Source organism: Aureococcus anophagefferens (assembly GCF_000186865.1).
Source record: "Aureococcus anophagefferens unplaced genomic scaffold AURANscaffold_5, whole genome shotgun sequence".
In the NCBI taxonomy this organism is placed as follows: domain Eukaryota; class Pelagophyceae; order Pelagomonadales; family Pelagomonadaceae; genus Aureococcus; species Aureococcus anophagefferens.
Window position 1 is genome coordinate 2,434,061 of NW_008705565.1, and position 19,410 is coordinate 2,453,470.

Here is a 19,410-nt window from a genome sequence, read left to right on the forward strand (position 1 = left end):
GCCTTGCCCGGCGCCTTGGCGCCGTCGGCGGGCGCCTCGCCCGTGTCGAGGACGGCGAGCACGACGTCCCGCTCGCCGAGGTGCACCATGCGCGCGGTGTGCTCGCTTTTGATCGACTCGCCGTCGATGACGAACTTGTACGCGGCGCTCCGGCCCAGCGCGAGCTCGCGGCGCCGCGTGTACTCCCGGAACATGACGCCCAGCCGCTGGGTGCGGCGCAGCTTGAAAAACCTAGGGATTTCGGGGTCCGCGGGCGCGAGGGAGGGCAGGGGGGCGCCGGGGCGCGCATGTGCGGGGTCAGGCCGGCCTCCTTGACGCTGAAGGTGATGAACTCGTCGGAGGAGCTCGTCGACGCCCCCGCCGAGGGGCCCTTCGGCCCCGGCTGGGCCTCCGTCGCCGTCATGGCGTCGACGCGCCGGCAGACGCTGGCGCCGCCTTCGCTCGCCTGTGCAAAGAGCCTGCCGTCGACGCCAAAATTCATCATCGACACAGAGCACTCGCCGATGGCAAAATTGCCGTAGCGGGCCGATCGAGAGCAGCCAAGGCCGCCCGCGACCGCGTCTCGGCGCGCGCCGCGCGCGCCAGCTCCGCCCCTGTCGAGAGCACCGCAGCGACACCACGCGGACGCGCGCGCCGACATGGCCGGCATGGCCGAGGCCATCGACGGCATGGCGGGCATGAAGCTCGGGCCCGGCGCCGCGGGCAAGGGCGGCGCCGCGGCGGCGCCGTCCAAGGCCTGCAACCTCGCCGGGTCGGCCCTGGACCTCGAGGCGATCCGGAGCGACAACAAGCGGGAGCTGCTCGAGCTGCTCGACGGCGTGAGCGGCCGCAAGGCGCTGGTGCTCGACGCGGTCCTGGGCCAGCGGCTCAACCACGTGCTCAGCGAGGGCGCGAGCTCGCTCCGGGACCACGGCGTCGCCTACTTCCGGGAGCTGCGGCCGGAGCTCGGCACCTTCGACGGCGAGGCGCCGGAGCACGTCGTCTACCTCGCGCGCTGCACCGTCGCGTCCATGCTCACGATCGCGGGCCACGTCAAGGCCGCGCTCCGCCGCGGCGAGATCGGCGAGGCCTCCGTCGACGCGCCGCGCGCGCCCAAGTTCCACGTCTTCATGGTGCCGCGCACGACCCTGCTCTGCAAGCAGATCTTGGAGGACGAGCTCGTGCTGCCCTACGTGACGATCCAGGCGTACCACCTCGACTTCGTGTGCTTCGACAAGGACGTGCTGAGCCTCGAGTGCGACCACTGCTTCTGCGACTGGAACGTCCACGGCGACCCGACGACCCTGGAATTCGCGCTGGCCGCGCTGCTGCGCCTCGAGCAGTTCTTCGGCGCGCCGCGGCGGATCCAGGCCTTCGGCGAGGCGGGCAAGCGCGTCGCGAAGACGTACGCGATCGCGGACTGGAAGCTCGAGCAGACGCGGCTGCGGGAGCGGGGCTACTTCGGGGACCCCGACGAGCCGCCCATGTTCGGCGCGAAGCCGCCGCCCTACCTCTACGACGACTACGCGGACACGCGCGAGCGGCGCGACGTCGACACGCTCGTCATCCTCGACCGCCGCGTCGACCTCGTGACGCCCATGGTGACGCCCCTGACCTACGAGGGCCTCATCGACGAGCTCATGGGCGGCGTGCGGAACTCGTGCGTGCGCCTCGACGCCGACGTGCTCGGCGACGTCGACGAGCGGAAGGAGGGGGAGCCGCCCGCGAAGCCCGGCGCGGAGACGACGGTCGCCTACGCGTTGAATTCCAACGACGCGCTCTACGCCGAGGTGCGCGACCTGAACATCGAGAAATTGGGCGTGCACCTGCGGACGCGCGCGAAGGAGATCAAGGCCATCCAGGAGGAGTTCCGCGCGAACAAGGACGCGTCGATCACGGAGATCCACGACTTCGTGAAGCGCATCCCCGGGCTGTCGCAGAACTACAACTCCGTGAAGACGCACGTCAACGTGACGGAGGTCGTGAACAAGACGACGCACGGCCACGACTTCCGGGGGCGCTGGAACCTGGAGCGGCAGATGCTCGAGGGCGACGCGGTCTACGACGAGATCGAGGACCGCATCGCGCAGCAGGAGCCGCCCATGGCGACGCTCCGGCTGCTCTGTTTGCAGAGCCTCTGCGGCGGCGGCATCAAGGGCCAGGCCAAGTACGACTTCCTCCGGCGCGAGGTGCTCCAGACCTACGGCTTCGAGCTCATCGGCACGCTCTACCAGCTCGAGAAGGCGGGCCTCTTGTCCAAGGCCAAGGAGGGCACGGTGGCGACGAACCTGCTCCTGGGCGGCGCGGACGGCGCCGGGTCCTTCGCGCAGCTCCGCAAGGCCCTGAAGCTCATCGTCGACGACGTCGACCCGCACGACCCGCGCGACATCGCCTACGTGTCGTCGGGCTACGCGCCGCTGAGCTGCCGCCTCGTCGAGGTGCTCGCCAAGTCGGGCTTCGCGGGGCTCGTCAACGTGCTGCCGCACCTGCCCGCGGCGCCGCCGCTCGACTACGCGCCGCGCGACTACACGCGCGAGGACCTCAAGGACGCCTTCGACGGCGGCGGCGGCGCCAAGCTCGGCGCGAACCCGCACAAGCAGACGCGGCCGCCCCCGCCCGACGCGACGACGGGCCTCAAGCCCGTCATGGTCGTCTTCTTCGTCGGCGGCGTGACCTACGCGGAGATCGCGGCGCTCCGCTTCCTCTCGAAGCGCGACGACTTCCCCTTCCGCGTCGTCGTCGCCGCGACGAACGTCTGCAACGGGTCCACGCTCATCAAGTCCCTCGTCTACGAGATCGACAACAAGCTCCAGCGCGAGCCCGCGGGGCGGGAGGACCCCGCGCAGATCGACGCTCCGCCCTGAGGAGCCGCGCGGTAAGGGCGATCGCGCGACGCCGGGGTCCTTAGGCACGCGCGCTAGTCGTCGTCCTTGCCTGGCGCGACGGAGCCGCCGGCGGACCAGGCGGGGAGCTCGCGGCTCGCCTTGGTTTTGAACTCCGAGGACGTCGGCGCGGGCGTGCGCGCGGCGTCCTTCGCGTCCGCGGCGTCGTCCGCGCGGGGGATGGACGCGACGGCCGCGGCGACGTCGGCCTCGGGCGTCGACGACGGCCGGGGGCCCGGCGACGGCGGCGGCGGCGGCGGCGGCGCGGCCGCGGCCGCGAGCCCCTCGTCGAGGGACACGGTGTTCGTCGCGTCCGCGCGCAGCGCGGCGAGCACGGCGTCCCGCTGGCCCCGGCGGAAGACCCAGCCGCCGAGCGCGCGGTTCCACGACCCCTCGAGCGCCTTGAGCGTCGCCGTCACCGCCTTCGTGTCGCCGCGGACGACGATGGCCTTCTTGTGGGGCTCGATCGTCAGCGTCGCGTTGGCCTCGCCGCCCGCGGCGGCGGCGAGCGCGTCGTCCCGGGCCCGCTGGAGCGCGGCCTCGCGGTCCCGCGTCGCGCCCTCCGCGGCGGCCGCGACGGTGAGGTCGACGGGCGGGCTCGCGGACGCCTCGAGCGCCGCGACGGTCTTCTCCGCGGAGCCCGCGGCGAAGACCCAGGCCTTGAGCGGCTTCGACCACGTGCCCCCGAGGCTCGAGAGCAGCGACTTGGCCCGGAACGTGCCGCCGCCCGTGACGAGCACGCCCGCGGCGCCCGAGTCCTGGAGCACGAGCTCCGCGGCCTTGCCGCCCGCCTTCGCCTTCTTCGCCGGCGCGTCGCCGTCGTCCGCCGCCTTCTGCTTCTTCGCCGGCGCGGCGTCGGACGCCTCGGACGCCTTCTTCTTCTTCGCGCCGCCGGCCTCGGACGCCTTCTTCCTCGGCGGCGCCGCGGCCGGCGCCGGCGCCGCCTTCGGCTTGGGCTTGAGGAGCTCGGCCTTCTTCTCCTTGTACTCGGCCTCCGTCAAGATGCCCTCGTCGTAGAGGCCCTTCGTGTCGCGCAGCGCCTGGACGGTCTCGGGATCCATCGCGGGCGCGTGAGGTGGTGCTCGTCGGCGCAGTTGAACAGCCGCGCGTGGGTCGACGGTCGCTGTGGGTCGTCGATCGACGGCGCGCGGCGCGACGGTGCCGGCCGCCACGACTGGGACGTTCGCGCGAGCGCTCGCGGCCGCCGCAGCCCGTGTGTGCACAGCGGCAGCAGCAGCCCCGTCGTCGCCGTCCGCGCGCCATGGCGCCCGCGCAGCGGAAGAACGCGAAGAAGGCCGGCCGGGAGGTCGCCGAGAAGCCGAAGAAGCTGACGCCCGAGGAGCTCAAGGCCCAGGAGGAGCGGGAGGAGCGGGAGTTCGAGGAGTGGGCCGAGCAGTGGTGCGGCAAGCTCATCCGCTTCGTCATGGTCGCGTCGACGCTCTGGGGCTTCGCGGCGTCGGCGCTGGACTACGCCGCGCGGCCGCCCGTGCTCCTCGCGCCCCAGGACCTGCGGGAGCTCACCTACGTCGTCACGGGCGCGACGTCCGGCGTCGGCGCGGCCGCGGCCGAGGCGCTCGCGGCCCACGGCGCGCGCGTGCTGCTCGCCGCGCGCAACGTCAGCGCGGGCGACGTCGCCGCCGCGGCCATCGCGGCACGGACGGGCAACGCCGACGTCGAGGCGCGCTTCCTCGACCTCGCGGACCTGTCGAGCGCGGCCGCGTTCGCGCGGTCGCTGGGCTCCGAGGACGACGGCGTGAGCGGGCTGATCCACGCCGCCGGGGCCGCCGGCGACGCCTGCGACGCCACGGTCGACGGCTTCGAGCGCGCCACGCAGGTCAACTACGTGGGGCCCGCGCTCCTGTCGCTGCTCGCGCTGCCGCACCTCGACCGGAGCGGCGACGGCCGCGTCGTCTTCCTCGCCTGCCCGGCGGCGGCGTCCGCGGGCTCCTACGACGACGCGCTCCTCGACCTGCGAGCCTACGACCCGGACCCGCTCCGGCCGGCGGCCTGCGACGGCCGCGGCCGCTACGCGCGCGGCAAGATGCTCGCCGTCGCGCTCAACGACCAGCTCGGCGCGCGCGCGGCCATCAACGGCTTCCACGCCGTCGCGTCGCTCGCCCTGGACCCCGTCGGCGTCGACAGCCCCGGCTACGACGCCTACGCGGCGCCGCCGGCGCGCCGGCGCTTCGCGTTCGGGCCCCAGGTGCTCGTCCAGAAGGCGCTCGGCGTCGCGCTGGGGCCCGTGCTCCGGCCCCTGGGCCGGGCCCTCAAGGTCGGCCGCTGGACGCTGCGGTCCCCGGCGGAGGCCGCGCGGGGGGTCGCGCACCTCGCGACGTCCGCGGACCTGACGCGCGTCTCCGGCGCGCGCTTCTCGCTCGCCGCGGGCGCGCTCTCGCCCGGGGCGGGCTGCCAGGCGCCGTCGCCGGACCTCTGCGGTCGCGCGCCGCCGCTCCCCGACGGCTTCAAGGCCGACGCGGCGCGCGTCTTCGACGCGACCTACGACGCGCTCCTGCCCTACATCGAAGAACTCTAAGCGGGCCCGCGCGAGCCACGTGGCGCGGGGCCGTCGCGGACCGGGGCCCACGAGCGGGGACCGCGCCGGGCTCGCCCGGTCGTCGTCGGTCGCGTCGCCGCCGGCCGCGCGGGAATGCCTGCAGGAGAGACTCAGGAGGTCGGGTGGCGCCGAGCTCTCGGGAGAGGTACCTAGATCTACGAAGCGATCGCTGCCGTCCGCGTCGGCCGCGAGCGCGCCGTTCATGCGGCCGAGGAAGGGCGCACGCGTCGCGTCCGCGATGGCGCGCCACGCGTCCCGCGTCCGAGAGTCTCCCGCGCGAAGCCGCCCGCGGCGCAGGTCGCGGCGTCCAGCACGCACGCCTCATGCGAGGCGGCCCATGAGCGGGCCTCGCCACTCCTCGCCACCCCTGGTGCCAGCAGAGAGCCCGCGCCCGCCCAAGGTAGGCGCGTAGCGAGGTGCGCCGCCTATGCGCTCCACAGCTCTCGCCGGCGCGGGAGGCTGAGGGCGCGAGGGGCGACCGGGGCATTTCAGCGGAGTAATTTGCCGTGCGCCTCGAAGACGCGAGCCGCCCCGCCCGCTTCATCCTTATAGTGCCGCCCCGCGTCCCGACATGGTGACCAACACCTTCTCCCTCGCTCGACGGTTCGACCTGGCGCCCGGGCGACGAGCGAATCAAACGGCTCCGCCGTGCGCTCGTTATGGCCTCGCGGCGCGCCGTACCCCGCCCGCGCCCCCCGTCGGGGGGACGGGCAGACCCCGGCCACCGCCGGCCTGGGCGGCCGGCGGCGCGTGCCGCGCAGCCGGTCCGACGCCGTCCGACGCCCGACCGGTCTTTCCGCTCGACGACGAGGTCGCGCGCGCGAGAGAGAGACCCCGGGGTCGCCGCGCGCCGCGGCGCGTTGCGCACGCCTCGCCTGGCGCGGAGACCATCGCCGACACACGCGCGCGTCCGTCGATCGTCGCCGCGGAACACGTTCCCGACCCCGCAGCCGCCCGCAGGCATCGCGAGTTCAACCATGAAGATCTCCCCTGCGCTCCTCGTCTTCCCCCTGATCGTCGCCGCGGCGACGGAGTCCGTTACGGCCAAGTCACCGATCGAGAAGTTCGACGCCGGGAAGGGCGACCCGGTCTTTGAGGACCTCCTCCAACCGGCCGCGTGGCGCCGCGCGCTCAAACCAAGCAAGAGCAAGACGATCAAAACGCTCAAACCAAGCAAGAGCAAGACGATCAAAACTACTCCGCAAAACCGAATCAGCGCAATGCTCAAAAACCATCGCGTTCTGGGCAAAGTTTTTTCGAGGACTCAGCACGGTAGTACGCAAAACACCAAACATGGCGGCATCGCAAAGCCCGAGAAACGACGCGTGGGCCCAATTAACCGAAACCTATTATTCAACCAGTATGGTCTTGAGGAGTACGCTTTCGCCCAAAAGTCTCGCATGCCCACCTCGTGGCGTCTAGTATCCTCGCCATTTCGACAAGGCTCGCGTTGTATGGCCGCCAAGTATCGACATTGTGCTGGCTCGTGCATGTGGAACGACAGCAAATGCGAACGCGGGAGGCATAAGAATGATGCGTGCGAGGTCGACGAATGTTGCATGAACTGTTGGCCCATGGTCCAGAATATTGATCGGCGTACCTTGTCTAAATATTGGGACGACTTGGAAGATGAATGTCGCTCAAACGCACCATCCCGACATCTGGTCATGTTTGTAACGTTCGTATGTGGAACCACAGGCCCACGTCGTGCTATGAGCCCATTGAAGTATAAGGTCTGCTTGCAAAACCACCTCACAATATTTTCATACGAGCCCGTGTCTGACCTCGTGCAAATGGCGCCTTCGATGAACGTCATCGTACCTTACACCACTGTTGGTAAGGTGCGCCCCGTCTCGACATCCTTGAGGCCATGGCGGTACATGGGGTCGTTCCACGTGGCGAGGGGTAATCGGCTCAAGATCCGTACAGATCTAGCCGCTTATCTCAGGCGTCCAGGGCATCACCATTCGGGAACGAAGACTTGTGGGGGTCGAAGTAGCGTGAACGGGAGTGACGACTGCAACACGGCCACCGCTGATTTCTGCCTCGAACCACCAGGAGACACGCCGACACGGTCTCACTTCTACTTTGCAATTTCGCAAGGATGTTTACCTGTTGTCTTTGACTTCATGCATCCGCGATATCGATCCTCGACTCGCTGGGCGTGGCGCGACATTGCAAACCTATCAAGCTTTGCGGTGGTTGTCACTGATCCGAACGTAAGTGCCACCATCGAGCGCCTACTCTCGATGCCGGTCGACGAGATCATCGCACGCAAAGTCCGCCTCGCGAGTGTCCAGGACCTCTACGTGTACAAAGACCTTGGTCGTGATGCATTTCAAGCAGCGATTGACGTGTTTTTCAATAGGTCATTGCCATTTGCGTGATCCAGGAAGCACGACGCATATTGAACCTTGTGGAGCCTACCCCCCCCGAGTAAACGAGCGCCGCTCCCTTACGAGTCCCGGACGGAGCGGCCCTCGACGAGCGGGGACCGCGTCGGGCTCGCCCGGTCGTCGTCGGTCGGGTCGCCGTCGTCGGCCGGCGGGTCGCCGTCGCCCGCGACGGGCGCGCCGACGACCTTGGCCTCGCGGTCCGGGACGAGCTCGACGTCGAAGTCGTCGCCGGCGCCGGCGGCGACGCGCTCCGCGACGGCCGCGGTCGTCGCGTGCGAGGCGAGGTAGCCGAGGAGCGCGTGGAGCGCGGCCGCGGCCGCGAGGACGACGCAGCCCGGCCGCACGCGGACGGCGAGGCGGAGGCACGTCGCGTCGCCCTCGAGCGCCGCGTCGAAGAAGGCGCCCAGCACGCCGTCGACCTGCTTGCATCGCTTCTTCGCCAACGCGTCGACCAGATCGCCGAGCTGCGCGCCCGTCGCGACGACGGCGACGACGAAGACGTCGAGCGACGACCAGCCGTAGGTCACGTCGTTCGCCGCGGCGAGCCTCGCCTGCGCCGCCGGGCGCAGCGGCAGCGCCCAGAGCGCCGCGAGGATCGCGAGGTTCGCCAGCGGCACGAAAAAGGCGAAGACGAGCGTCAGCGCGGCGACGGCGCGCGCGCAGGGCCGCCAGCCGTCGTCGGGCGTCGCGTCCTCGAGGCCGAGCGCGAGGCCGAGCGCGTCGTAGTCGCGCGCGTCGGAGCCGCGGTCCGCGAGGTCCTGGAGGAGGCCCGCGGCGCCGCCGACGTCGAAGGTGAGAAACTCCATGGCCAGCCCCGCGCACAGGAGCGCCGCGACGGCGGCCGCCGCGGGCGCGACGCACCGCTGCCACACGCGCGGCGGCCGGCCCTTGAGCGCGTGCGCCGCGAGCGCCGCCGGCGCGCCGCCCGCGGTAGCGGCCGCGCCGTCGTGGACGCGGCGGTGGAGCGCGAGCAGGACCTGGCCGCAGAGCATGGACGTCACCGTCGCGAGGCAGAACGCGTAGAACGCGTAGCGCATCTCGACGAAGACCTGGGCGGGACAAGAGTGATTCAACGTCGCTTCAACGTGAGTGTTCCGCGCGCGCGCGTTCCGGAAATCACATCCACGCGTCGAGACCGCTCCGAGAGATGATCGCTCGTCCAAAGATCAGCCGAAACGAGTGGAAAACGGCCGAGATCGGAGCCTTTGAAGTTGGGAATTTCGCTCTCTTGTGCTGCCCCGACGAAGACGTCGAGCTCGAGGCTCGCGGTCCGCGCGTCGACCGCCACGCCCACGTGGCAGGCGACGACGAGCAGCACGACGATGAAGACGTCGATGAAGGACCACTTGCTGAGCATCTCCACGGTCTTGAACACGGACTCGCGCCGCGCGGGCGGAACGCCGCGCGCGCAGTAGCCCCAGAGCAGGCAGCCGAGCTCCGCGTAGGGCCACGCGCCGCTCAGCGCCGCGATGAGGATCGCGAGCGCGTAGCTCCTCGCGTCCCAGAGCTTGCCGACGGACTCGGCGAGGGAGAACTTGGAGCCCGCGTCGACCCAGAGCGTCTCGGCGCGCCCCGCGAGGTCGACGTTCACGCGCGCGCGGATCTCGGCCGCGAGCGCGACGTTCGACGTCGCGAGGAGCGCGCCGTTGCCCAGGAGGATGACCAGCAACGCGACTTTCAACGCTCCGGGCACGGGCGCGTCGGCCATGAGCGACCGGTGCCCGGCGTCCGCGCGCGGCTCCGGGCGCTTCCCCTCCGCCTTGGCCCGGCGCCGCGCCCAGATGGCGCCGAAGCCCAGGAGCATGGTCCCGAGCAGCCCCAGAATCGACGCGAACCCGAGGAGCGCCGCCTCCTCGCCGTCGACGCCGCTGGGGTCGTTCGCCGCCGCCGCCGCGGGCCGGTCGCCGCGCGCGTCGACGCGCGGCGCGACTCCCGCGCCGGGCCGCTTCCGGACGCACGTCCGCTTCGACCGCGCGAGGAAGTCGTGGAAGGCGTCGTTGGCCAGCCACAGCGCCTCGCGCCGCGCGGCCGCCGGGTCCACGTAGCGCCCGACGACGGCGACGGCGGCGCCGACGGCGTCCTCGACGAGCTCCGCGGCGCCCGGCGTCGCGGACGCGGCCCGCGCGGCCGCGCGGCCGACGCGGAGCTTCGCGCGCTGTAGGCCCGCGCCGCCGAGCGTCCCGAGGAGGCACTGCCACGCGAGGTCGCCCGAGGCGTCGAAGAGCTCGTCGAGGCCCACGTCCGCGCCGCGCAGCCCGTCGAAGGCCGCGCCGTCGACGACGACGCGCGCCGTCGCCGCGTCGACGGCTAACCGCGAGAACGTGCCGTTGAGCGCGACGGTCGCGCCCCCAAAGGGCGTGTCGAAGGTCAGCGTCGCGCCGCCGACGACGGGGCCCCGGCCGAAGCCCGCGCGCAGCGACAGGAGCTCGACGGTCGTCGCGTCCAAGAGCGAGTCGGCGCCGCGCGGGAACGCGCGGACGTCGTCGATTGACGCCGCGTTCGCGAGGAAGACGTCGGACACGGCGACGGCGGACCGCAGGGGGCCGATCGCGACGCGCGCGCCGCGGCGCGAGAGGACGACGCGGCCGTCGCCGCCCGCGAGGCTCTCCGCGAAGCCGCGGAGGGGCCCCGCGAGCTGGAGGCCCCTGGCCGCGTCCGCGGCGCTTCGAAGCAGCCCGGACGCGTCGAGCGCAATTTGCGCCGGCGGCGCCGCGGCGGCCCGGGCCGCCGCGCATTTCGCGCGGCTCCGCGCCGCGCGCGCGGGCTCCGGCTCTGACGCGGCCGCCGCGCGGCGGAGCGCGCGCGTGAGCGCGGGCGCGGCGTTCGCGGCGATGGCCGCGCGCGCGGCGCAGGCCGCGAACCTGTTGAACCCGCCGTCGACGAGCGCCGCGGCCGCGGGCGCGACCTCGGCCGCCAGCGCCGCCTCCAGCGCGCCGCCCGGCGCCGCGGCCGAGGCCGCGAAGGCCGCGCCGTCGAGCGCCAGCGCCGCGTCCCCGAAGTCGAGCGACACCGCGTCGACGCGCGCGTCCGCGACGCGGAGCGCGTCGCGCGCGCAGGCCGCGTCCGCCGCGCCGCCGAGCTCGAAGGCCGCGACGCCCGCCCTCGTCGCGTCCGCGGTCATGGCGACCGCGGCCGCCGCGTCGACGGCGACGTTTGTGATGGTTGTGTTTGCATCAAGATCATAGGCGAGCGGCGGGCTCGCGAGGCCCTGGACGAACGTCCGCGTTCCCAGCGTAGCGCCGCCGCGGACGTCCACGCGCAGGGCCAGGGCCAGGGCCAGCGGCTCGCCGACGGCCGCGCCGAACGCGACCGTCTCGGCCGTCGTCGCCGGCGTCTTCGCGAAGGCGTCGAGCCGCGCGCGCGGCACGTCCGCGAGCGCGCCCGACGCGGCCGTCAGCGACGCGTCGGCGACGGACACCGCGAGCCGCGCCCGCTCCGGGCCCGCGCCGCCGACCGTGGCGACGCTGAGGCCGCCGAGGTCCAGCGCCTCTTCCGACGCGAGCGGCAGGCCCAGCCGCGCGCCGACGTCCAGGAGCAGCCCGAAGAGGTCGCCGCCTTCGAACCGGCGGCCCCGGCGCAGGCGGTTCGCGGCGCGCGCGACCGCCGCGCCGGGGCCCGTCCCGTTCGCGAGGAGGTGCGCCCAGTCCACGTAGGCGGGCGCCGCGTCGAACGTTTCCGCGAGGGCCCGCGCGGCGTCGGGGTCTCCGGCGCGGCGCCCGCCTCGCACGACGGCGAGATGCCGGTCAGGTCCGCGGAGACGGCGCCGGCCAAAGCGGCGCAGATCGCGTCCGCGATCTGCTCGTCGTAGAAGCCGACGATGGCGTCCGTGAAGCCGTCGAGCAGGCTCCCCAAAGCGTCGCCCCGGAGCTTCACGCCGTCGAGCGTCACCGCGGCGTCGCACGCGCCGATCGCGAGCGTCGTCGGCGCGCCGCGGCCGTCGGCGCCGAAGTCGAGGCGGACGTCCAGGGCCGCGTCCCTGAGGTCGCCGGTCACGCGCCCGTCGCCGGAGACCTTCTGCCCGAAGATGCTGTAGCTCCACTCGTACTTGCCCTCGCACTCGGCCTCGACGCCCGCGACGGTCGCGCGCAAAGCGCGCGGCGCCTCGTAGGCGGCCGCGAGCGCGCCCGTGATCTTCAGGTCTTCGCAGGTCAGGTCCGTGATCTCCAGCGACGTGCCGGCGATCGTCGTCTCGAAATCGACGCCCGGGTCCAGGGTCATCGCCCCGAGCCATTCCTCGAGCGTCGACGCGCGCTCCAGGGACGCGGCGGCGAACGCCGAGAGCGCGACGACGAGACGCACGCGCGGCATGCGCATGGCGGGCTAGGCCTCGCGAGGGGCGCCTGCAAGCGAATTTCGGAGGTACTACGTAGTATGTCGTCACACTTCAGCCGGATTTTTGCTCGGTTCCCGGCGCCGCGCATGACAATCGCCGATCGATGCTGGCAGTCGTCGGCGGGCACTGGCGGCAGGTACATCGAGCTCGCGACATGCTACGCGACAACAAGTCGGCCAAAATCCAAGACTAAAACCAGACCCGCCAGGTCGACTGTCATGAAGACCGAACAGTGGGTCCACCTGCTTCCGTTCATGCCGAAGCACGGCACCCGAGGGAGACGAGGGAGAACCAAAGGTGCCGGGACCGCGGGTCCACCTGCTTGACGTTCATGAATGTCTAGCACCGTGGCAGTCAACTCGAGCAGCTTAAGGACCCGCGCTCACTCGTCGCACGGCGTCTTCCGCATGCGCGCGGCCCACGCGTCGGCCGCGGGAGGCGGCGGCGCGTCGTCCGAGAGGGCCGCGTGGCCCGCGCCCTGGAAGGGCAGCGCCCAGGGCGGCGGCGGGAGCTTGCCCTTGGGCTTCGGCGGCGCCGCGTCGCCGTCGCGCGGCCGGTCGTCCGCGGCGGCGCCGTCGCGCGGCGCGGCGGCGTCGTCGTCGACCGCGTCCCAGTGGCCCTTGGGCATGGGCCGCGACGACGGGGCCTCCCAGTCGTAGGTCGACGCCGGGTGCGCGTAGAGCGCCTCGACGCAGGCGCGGTCGTCGTCGCCGTCGGCCTCGTCGTCCGCGTCGAGGTGGTCGTCGCGGACGTAGACGCCCGCGCCGCGGACGTGGCGGTGCTTGTAGAGGAGCTCGGCGACGGCGCGCCGCGCCTCGGGCGTGTGGCCGTGGAGCGGGTCGCGCACGGCCGGGTCGCTCAGGTCCTCGTCGTCGCTCACGTCGGCCTCGCCCGCGGCGCGGCGCGCCGCGCGCGCCGCGCGGACGTCGCGCCACCGCGCGGCCTCGGCCGCGGCGCGGTGCGCGGCGAACTTGTCGGCGGAGGCGCAGAGATCCTTGAGGCGGTCGACCTCGGCCTCGAGGCGCGCCTTGATGATGCTCAGGTAGTGCTGCTCGGCCTCCTCGGTCATCGACCCGTCGTCCGGCCCCATGCCCTCGGGGAGCGCCTCGGCCTCGGACTCCGTCTCGTCGTCCCAGCACGTCTCGACGGCGAGCTGGGCGAGCTCGCGGTCGTGGGCGAGCCTGGCGCGCTCGCGGCACGCGGCCTTGGTCCGCGCGTCGAGGCCGTCGTCCGCGGCCGCGGGCCGAGGCGGCGGCGCGGCCTGGGCGACGTCGCGGTCGCCGCGGCGCTTCTTGGCGGCGTGGAGCGTCGCCTTGGGGTCGCCGGCGGCGTGGCGGCGGAAGAGCTCGGCGACGTAGCTCCGGATCTTCGCCGTCGCCTGGTCCCGGAGGTCGCGCATCTCGAACTTGGGCTTGTCGGCCTTCTTCGACGGCGCGCGGGGCCGGTCGGACTTGGCGCGGGACCGCGCGCGCGGCGCGGCCTTGCCGTCCTTCTTCTCCTTGGGGATCTGGGACACGGACATCTTGGGCGCCTTGGCGCGCTTCGAGAGGATGGGCACGTCGTCCTCGGGCTCGGGCTCGGGCTCGGGCTCGGGCTCGGGCTCCGGCGGCGGCGCCGGCGGCGGCGCCTCGGCCTTGGCCTCCTCGGCCTTCTTCTTCTTCTTGCCGCCGCCGCGCTTCTTCTTCGGCGGCGGGCCCGCGGCCGCGGCCGCGGCGACGTCCGCCGCGCCGACGGGCGCCCACGTCATGCCGCCGACGCCGTTCGCCGGCGGCGGCGGCGCCTTGGGGCTCTCGGCCTTGGCCTTGCGCCGCTTCTTCGGCGGCGGCCGCTCCTCGGGCTCGCCGGAGGGCTCGGGCCGGCCCGCGGCCGTCGCGCGCCGCGGCGCCGCCCGCGTCGCGCTCGTCGGGCCCCGTCGTCGGCCCGCCGGCGAGGAAGACGGCCGTGGACCGCGCCGCGGGCCGCTCGTCGTCGGACGACGACGCGTCGTCGCTGTCGCCGCCGCCGGCCGCGCCGCCGCGCGCGGCCGCGAGGCGCGCGCCCGCGGCCGCGTAGGCCGCGTCCTCGTCGCCGCCGCCGCGGCGCTTCGCGAGCTCCGCGCGGGCCTTGGCCGCCTCGTCGACGGCGGCGTCGTGGAGCTCGCGGTCCTTGGGCTTCTTCGGCGGCGCGGCGTCGTAGGCGGCAAACGCCGCGTCGGGCTCCGTCTGCTCGAGGCGCACCCAGCCGACCTCGTGCGTGCCCAGGTACTCGAGCAGCGCGAAGCCCCGGTCCCGGCTCTTGGCCGCCCGCGCGCCCGCGCCATGCGGCGCGAGCTTGTCCGCGACGTCCGGTGCCATGCGGCCGAGGTTCGCGCGCGTCGCGCTGTCGCTGAAGCAGCAGCCCCCCAGGCCGAGCACGAGCGCGGGCCACCAGGCGCCGCCGGCCTTGGCCCACCGCAGCTCCGTCGCCGCGCACCAGGACAGCGACAGCTCCGTGCCGCGCCGCGCGCGCTCCGCGCACCGGAGGAGCAGCCGCGCCTCGAGCGCGTCGTAGCCCGCGCTCGACCGGCCGCCGAGGTCCGCCCTCGCGGCGCCGAGCACGGCCTCGACGTCCGGGTCGCCGGCGCAGAGCGCCGCGGCGCCGCCGCAGCCCTCGCGCGCGAACGCCTCGCCGCACTCCCGGCGCTCGCGCGCCGTCAACTTCTCGCCGCCGGCGACGCGGAGGAACCGGTCGCGCCAGCGCGCCGCGGCGAGGCGCGCGTCCTCCGCCGCCGCGCGGCTCGACGCGATCCTACGGAAAAGCGGGGGGTTTTTGCGAGGGCGGGGGTTCCGCGGCCGGACGCCGGCGCCGCGCGGCGTGAGCGGTTCCGCGACGACGCGCGCCCACATCTCGTCGAAGTGCGTCCGCAGGTGCCGGGCGAGCTCGCGGTACTGCGGCGACTGCTCGTTGAAGCGCTCGCCTACGATGGAAACGGCGTCGGCGCCCCGCGCGCGGCGGCGGCGCCGCGGCGGTTCCGCGGCGCGAGATGCGGGCGCCGCGCGCGCGCAGTTGAGGAAGACGCGCCGCACGCGCCGGGCGCAGCGCTCCGCGCTCACCTGCGCACGGGGGGCGGGGCGTGGGCGGCGCCGGGGGCGCGGTGCTGCGGCGCCGCGCGCGCGCGAGGCCGTCGCCCGAGTAGTCGCCGCGCGCCGCGCGGCGCGCGACGGCGTTGAGGTCCAGGGGCCGCTCGATGATCTCGCCGTAGACCTGCGGCGGCGCGCGGGTCGCGCGGTGCGCGACGGCGGGCGGTGTGCGGTAGGAAGGCGGCGCCGGTCGCGCGCCTCGGCGACCTCGGGGTAGGCCTCGGCGACGGGGCGCAGGAAGAGCTCGATGCTCGGGTGGGCGAGCAGCTCGAAGAGCACAGACTCGATTAAGGGGCCCGCGTCCGCCATGCCGCTCCGGGGGCGGGGGCGCAACCGGGGTCTAATCGGAAATTAAATTGCCGCTAGCGAGATTATAACATCGATGGCAGCAGTCGTAGGCAACCCATCAGCGACCTCGGCAGCATCAGCCTCGCGCTTCACAAGCGACGTCAACATGCGGGCTGCAACTTCGGGCAGCCCCGCACGATGGCTAGCATAATATTATTCCTCGTTTGATGGACCCGGCGGCCCTCTACCTCATCCTCGCCGCGCACCTCTCGTCCGTCGACGTCGAACAGCGGCTGCTCGCGCGCGCCGCGCGGTGGCGCGCCGTCCGCAACGCGACCTGCATCGTCGTCGGCAACGCGCCCGCCGGCGGCGACGGCGCGCTCCGAGCACTCGTCGGCGCCTCCGGCTGCGAGTACGCGCGGAACCCGGACTACCCGGCGCGGGGCTTCGAGATCGGCGCGTACCGCCACGGCGCGGCGCTGCTCGAAGCGCGCGCGCCCGGCGACGGCGTCGCGCTCTTCGCGCAGGACTCCCTCGAGCTCGAGGCGCCCGGCGCCTTCGACGCGGCGCTCCGGCGCTGGAGCGGCCGCGCGACGTGCCTGCTCGCGTTCCCCAAAAGGGTCGCGTGGAACGCCGGCATCCGCGCGCGGCTCGAGGCGTGGCTCCCGGCCTACGACGACGACGCGGCCTGGGCGGGCTGCACGTTCAACAGCTTCGTCGCGCGCGTCGCCGACGTCGCGGACCTCGCCGCCGCGGGCTTCTTCGAGCCCGTCGCCACGAACCGGGCCGACTCCGGCGCGCTCGAGCGCTACTTCGGCTACGCGCTCGCCGCGCGGTCCCCGCGCGAGCCGCCGCTCTGCGGCCGCGACCTCGCGGGCAAGTGCGGCCTCGCCAAGGCCCACCTCTGGCGGCCCGCGCGCTAACGTTGTTATTGGGGGGGGCCGCCTCCGAACGCCGAACATGGTTAGATGCGCAAATGTTCCAGAGCGCGCCCGCCCCGCGCGGCGTCGAGGACCTCCGCGGCCGCGCGCGCGCCCGAGAGGAGCGCGCCGGCCATGGACCCCTGGTACTCGACGGACGTGGCCTCGCCGGCGAAGAAGAGGCGCCCGTCGACGGGCGCGGCGAGGTCGTCGACGTCCGCGTCGCCCGCGCCCGCGGGCCAGAACGAGTACGCGCCCCGGGCGTCCGGGTCGTTCGTCCAGTCCGTTGTGTACGCGGCGACGGGCGGCGGCGGCGCCTCGCCCGTGGCCCGCTCGAGCGCCGCGAGCACGCGCGCGACGCGGCGGCCGTGGCGCGCGGCGTCGCACGCGCGCGCCGCGTCGCCCGCGAAGGTCGCCTCGAGCGCGCAGTCGTCCGAGCCGTCGTCGAAGCAGACGACGACGTCGTCGCCGTCCTCGAGCACGAGGAACCCGGGGGCGACGTCGCCGTCGCCGTCGCGCCACCAGCGCCGCTCGAAGCGCAGGAGCACCTTCGCGTAGGCGCCGACGCCGAGGCGCGCGATGGCGCGCGCCTTCGCCGCCGGCAGGGGCGGGTCGAAGGCCGGGGGCGCGTCCCGGAGCACGCCGAGCGGCAGCGCGACGACGCAGCGTTGGCACGCGTACGCGTCGCCGCCGAGCGTCTCGACGCGGACGCCCGCCGCGCCGGTCAAACGCACGGCGACGCAGCGGCGGCCGAGGAGCTTCGCCGAATCGGGCACGGCCGCGACGAGGGGCGCCAAAACGCCGCGCATGCCCCCCCGCGGCAGGCCGTGCGCGCCGGGGAAGTCGCCGCAGAGCGCGTCGTCGTCGGCCTGGGCCTCGAACTCGCGGAGCTGGAGCTCGCGCGCGGACGCGCCCATCCAGAGCTCCATCATCGTCGCGTGCGCCCGCGCGACGAAGGCGGCCGCGCCGGCCGCGCCGCCGTAGTCGAGCGCGCCGGCGAGCGTCGCCGCCGCGTCGCCCGCGGCGACGGCCGCGGCCGCGCGCGCCTCGACGCGCCGCGTCGCCGCGGCGTGGAGCGCGCCGCCCGCCGCGACGTCCGCGGCGCCGACGCGCGCGCCGCACCGGTAGAAGGCCGCGCGGCTCCGGAAGACCGCGGGCCGGCACCACGGGTTCGCGGGGAACGTCTCGGAGACGGCGACGCCCGCGGCGGCCGCGAGCGCGAGTTGCGGGTTCGCCGGCGACGCGCCGTGGACCCAGGCCGCGCCGGCGTCGTGGTGCTCGGCGCCGGCGAAGCCGCGCACGCGGCCGCCGAGGAAGGCCTTCGACTCGACGATGGCGCAGCGCAGGTCCTGCGCGCGGAGCGCCTCGTAGCACGCGAGGCCGGCGCAGCCGCCGCCGAGGATGAGCACGTCGTAGTCGGCGGCGATGCGCTGGCTCCCGACGTGCGCCGCCATAGTCAGGGTCTCACAGCTCTCACAGCTCCATGCTTTTGCCCCGCTTGAAGTTTTTAGCGACTCGGTATGTTGCACTGCAAGCAGTGGTATTTTATCATTTTGCGCCGCGCTATCGGCAGCCTCGGCGCCTCGCGGCGCGCGCGCCTGCGACAAATGGCGCCGCCGCCGGCCGCGCGGCGGCGGCGCCTGAGCGACAGCGACCTGACGTGCGCGGCGACGAAGCGGCGCTTCGCGGCGCTGGACATCTACGCCAAGGCGACGGCGACGTCGGCGGGCCGGTCGCGCCACGAGCTCGTGCGCCTCGGCGAGCTCAAGCCGGCGCGGCGCCACAGCTTCGACTGGCTCCAGTTCTGCCGCGACGGCGACCGGCGCCCCGTCGCGCGGCCGCCGCTCACGCTCTTCCACGAGCTCCGGTGCTTCTACGACCCCGAGTACCGGCCAGGGCAGGCAAGGGTGATTCAACGTCGCTTCAACGTGGGTGTTCCGCGCGCGCGCGTTCTGGGAAAAGCATCCACGCTTCGAGACCGTTCCGAGAGATGATCGCTCGTCCAAAAATCAGCCGAAACGAGTGGAAACTGACCGAGATAGGAGCCTTTGAAGTTGGGAATTTCGCACTCTTGTCCTGCCCAGGTACCGGCTCTTCCAGGTCCGGGAGCACCTCAAGGAGGTCATGCGGGGCCGCGACATGGGCACGAAGGCCCTCTTCGACAGCATCGACGGCGACGGCAGCGGCGAGATCTCGCGGGAGGAGCTCGGCGAGGCCATGCGGACCATCGGCGTCCACGTGAAGGCGACCGACGTCGACGCGCTCATGGACCAGATCGACGCCGACGGCAGCGGCGCCGTCGACATGGACGAGTTCCACAACTGGCTCTTCGGCACGGAAGGTCAGTGGCTCGGCAAGCTCCGAAGGTGCGACGCGCGGGACCCGCAGAACAACGCGCGCCTCATGCGCCGCGAGATGCTCCGCTTCGACCCGACGGTCCGCGAGCTGCTCCGGGGCTTCTGGGTCCTGTCCGACGCGGACGGCTCCGGGTCCATCGACCGCGAGGAGTACATGGATCTCCATCTGCACCTCTACGCGGCCATGAACGTCGAGGTGACGCGCGCCGCGGACGCGCTCGAGGAGGGGTTGCGCGGCAAAGACGGCTGGAAGGAGGCCGCGCGCGCGATCGCGGCGCGCGAGTGGGAGTTCGACGCCCAGGGGCGCGACTTCCTCGACGAGCACCTCTTCGGCGTGTCCCTCTTCCAGCTCGTCGACGCCTGGGGCGGCGACGCGCCCGACAAGACCGCGTCCGTCCTCGCGAAGTTCCTCTGCTTTCTGATGGACCGGCTGAGCGAGATCGACGACGACCGCGACGCCGTCGTCTTCAAGTGGGCCGACGAGAACGAGGACTGGCTCGACGAGCTCAAGCCCATCCAGGACGTCCTCGGGTCCATCGAGGACTTGGACACGTGCCTCGAAAACGGCGCGCGGAAGCTCCAGTACCTCGTGCCCCTCGGCGG

The 19,410-nt window shown here is 73.4% G+C and overlaps 4 protein-coding genes across 4 annotated transcripts in view; 2 read left to right on the forward strand and 2 right to left on the reverse strand.

Annotated features, from left to right (window-relative positions):
- The window catches only part of AURANDRAFT_71219 (hypothetical protein), a gene marked incomplete at both ends in the record, with an annotated part of 3,745 nt that extends 3,656 nt beyond the window's left edge, over positions 1 to 89 (reverse strand). Inside the window, one exon of the mRNA XM_009036870.1 lies at positions 54 to 89. Within this exon, the coding sequence (XP_009035118.1) occupies positions 54 to 89 (36 nt within the window). The remainder of the gene's footprint in view (positions 1 to 53) is intronic.
- Positions 90 to 677: 588 nt separating this feature from the next.
- Positions 678 to 2,843, forward strand: AURANDRAFT_23014 (hypothetical protein; the record flags this gene model as incomplete). Its single annotated transcript, XM_009036771.1, has 2 exons — positions 678 to 1,373; positions 1,479 to 2,843. 2 exons carry the CDS (start codon positions 678 to 680, stop codon positions 2,841 to 2,843), a joined length of 2,061 nt encoding a protein of 686 aa, XP_009035019.1.
- Positions 2,844 to 7,870: 5,027 nt separating this feature from the next.
- On the reverse strand, positions 7,871 to 17,904 carry AURANDRAFT_71220 (hypothetical protein; the record flags this gene model as incomplete). The annotated part of the gene is made up of 8 exons (XM_009036869.1): positions 7,871 to 8,860; positions 8,989 to 11,366; positions 11,483 to 12,131; positions 12,749 to 13,993; positions 14,082 to 14,910; positions 14,974 to 15,079; positions 15,216 to 15,366; positions 16,546 to 17,904. The coding sequence occupies 8 exons, from the start codon at positions 17,902 to 17,904 to the stop codon at positions 7,871 to 7,873; spliced, it is 7,707 nt and encodes a 2,568-aa protein (XP_009035117.1).
- A 685-nt stretch (positions 17,905 to 18,589) lies between these two features.
- Positions 18,590 to 18,766, forward strand: AURANDRAFT_22969 (hypothetical protein; the record flags this gene model as incomplete). The annotated part of the gene is made up of 1 exon (XM_009036772.1): positions 18,590 to 18,766. A coding segment is annotated over one exon (177 nt), but the record flags the coding sequence as incomplete, so codon positions are not given.
- Between the last annotated feature and the right edge of the window lie 644 nt (positions 18,767 to 19,410).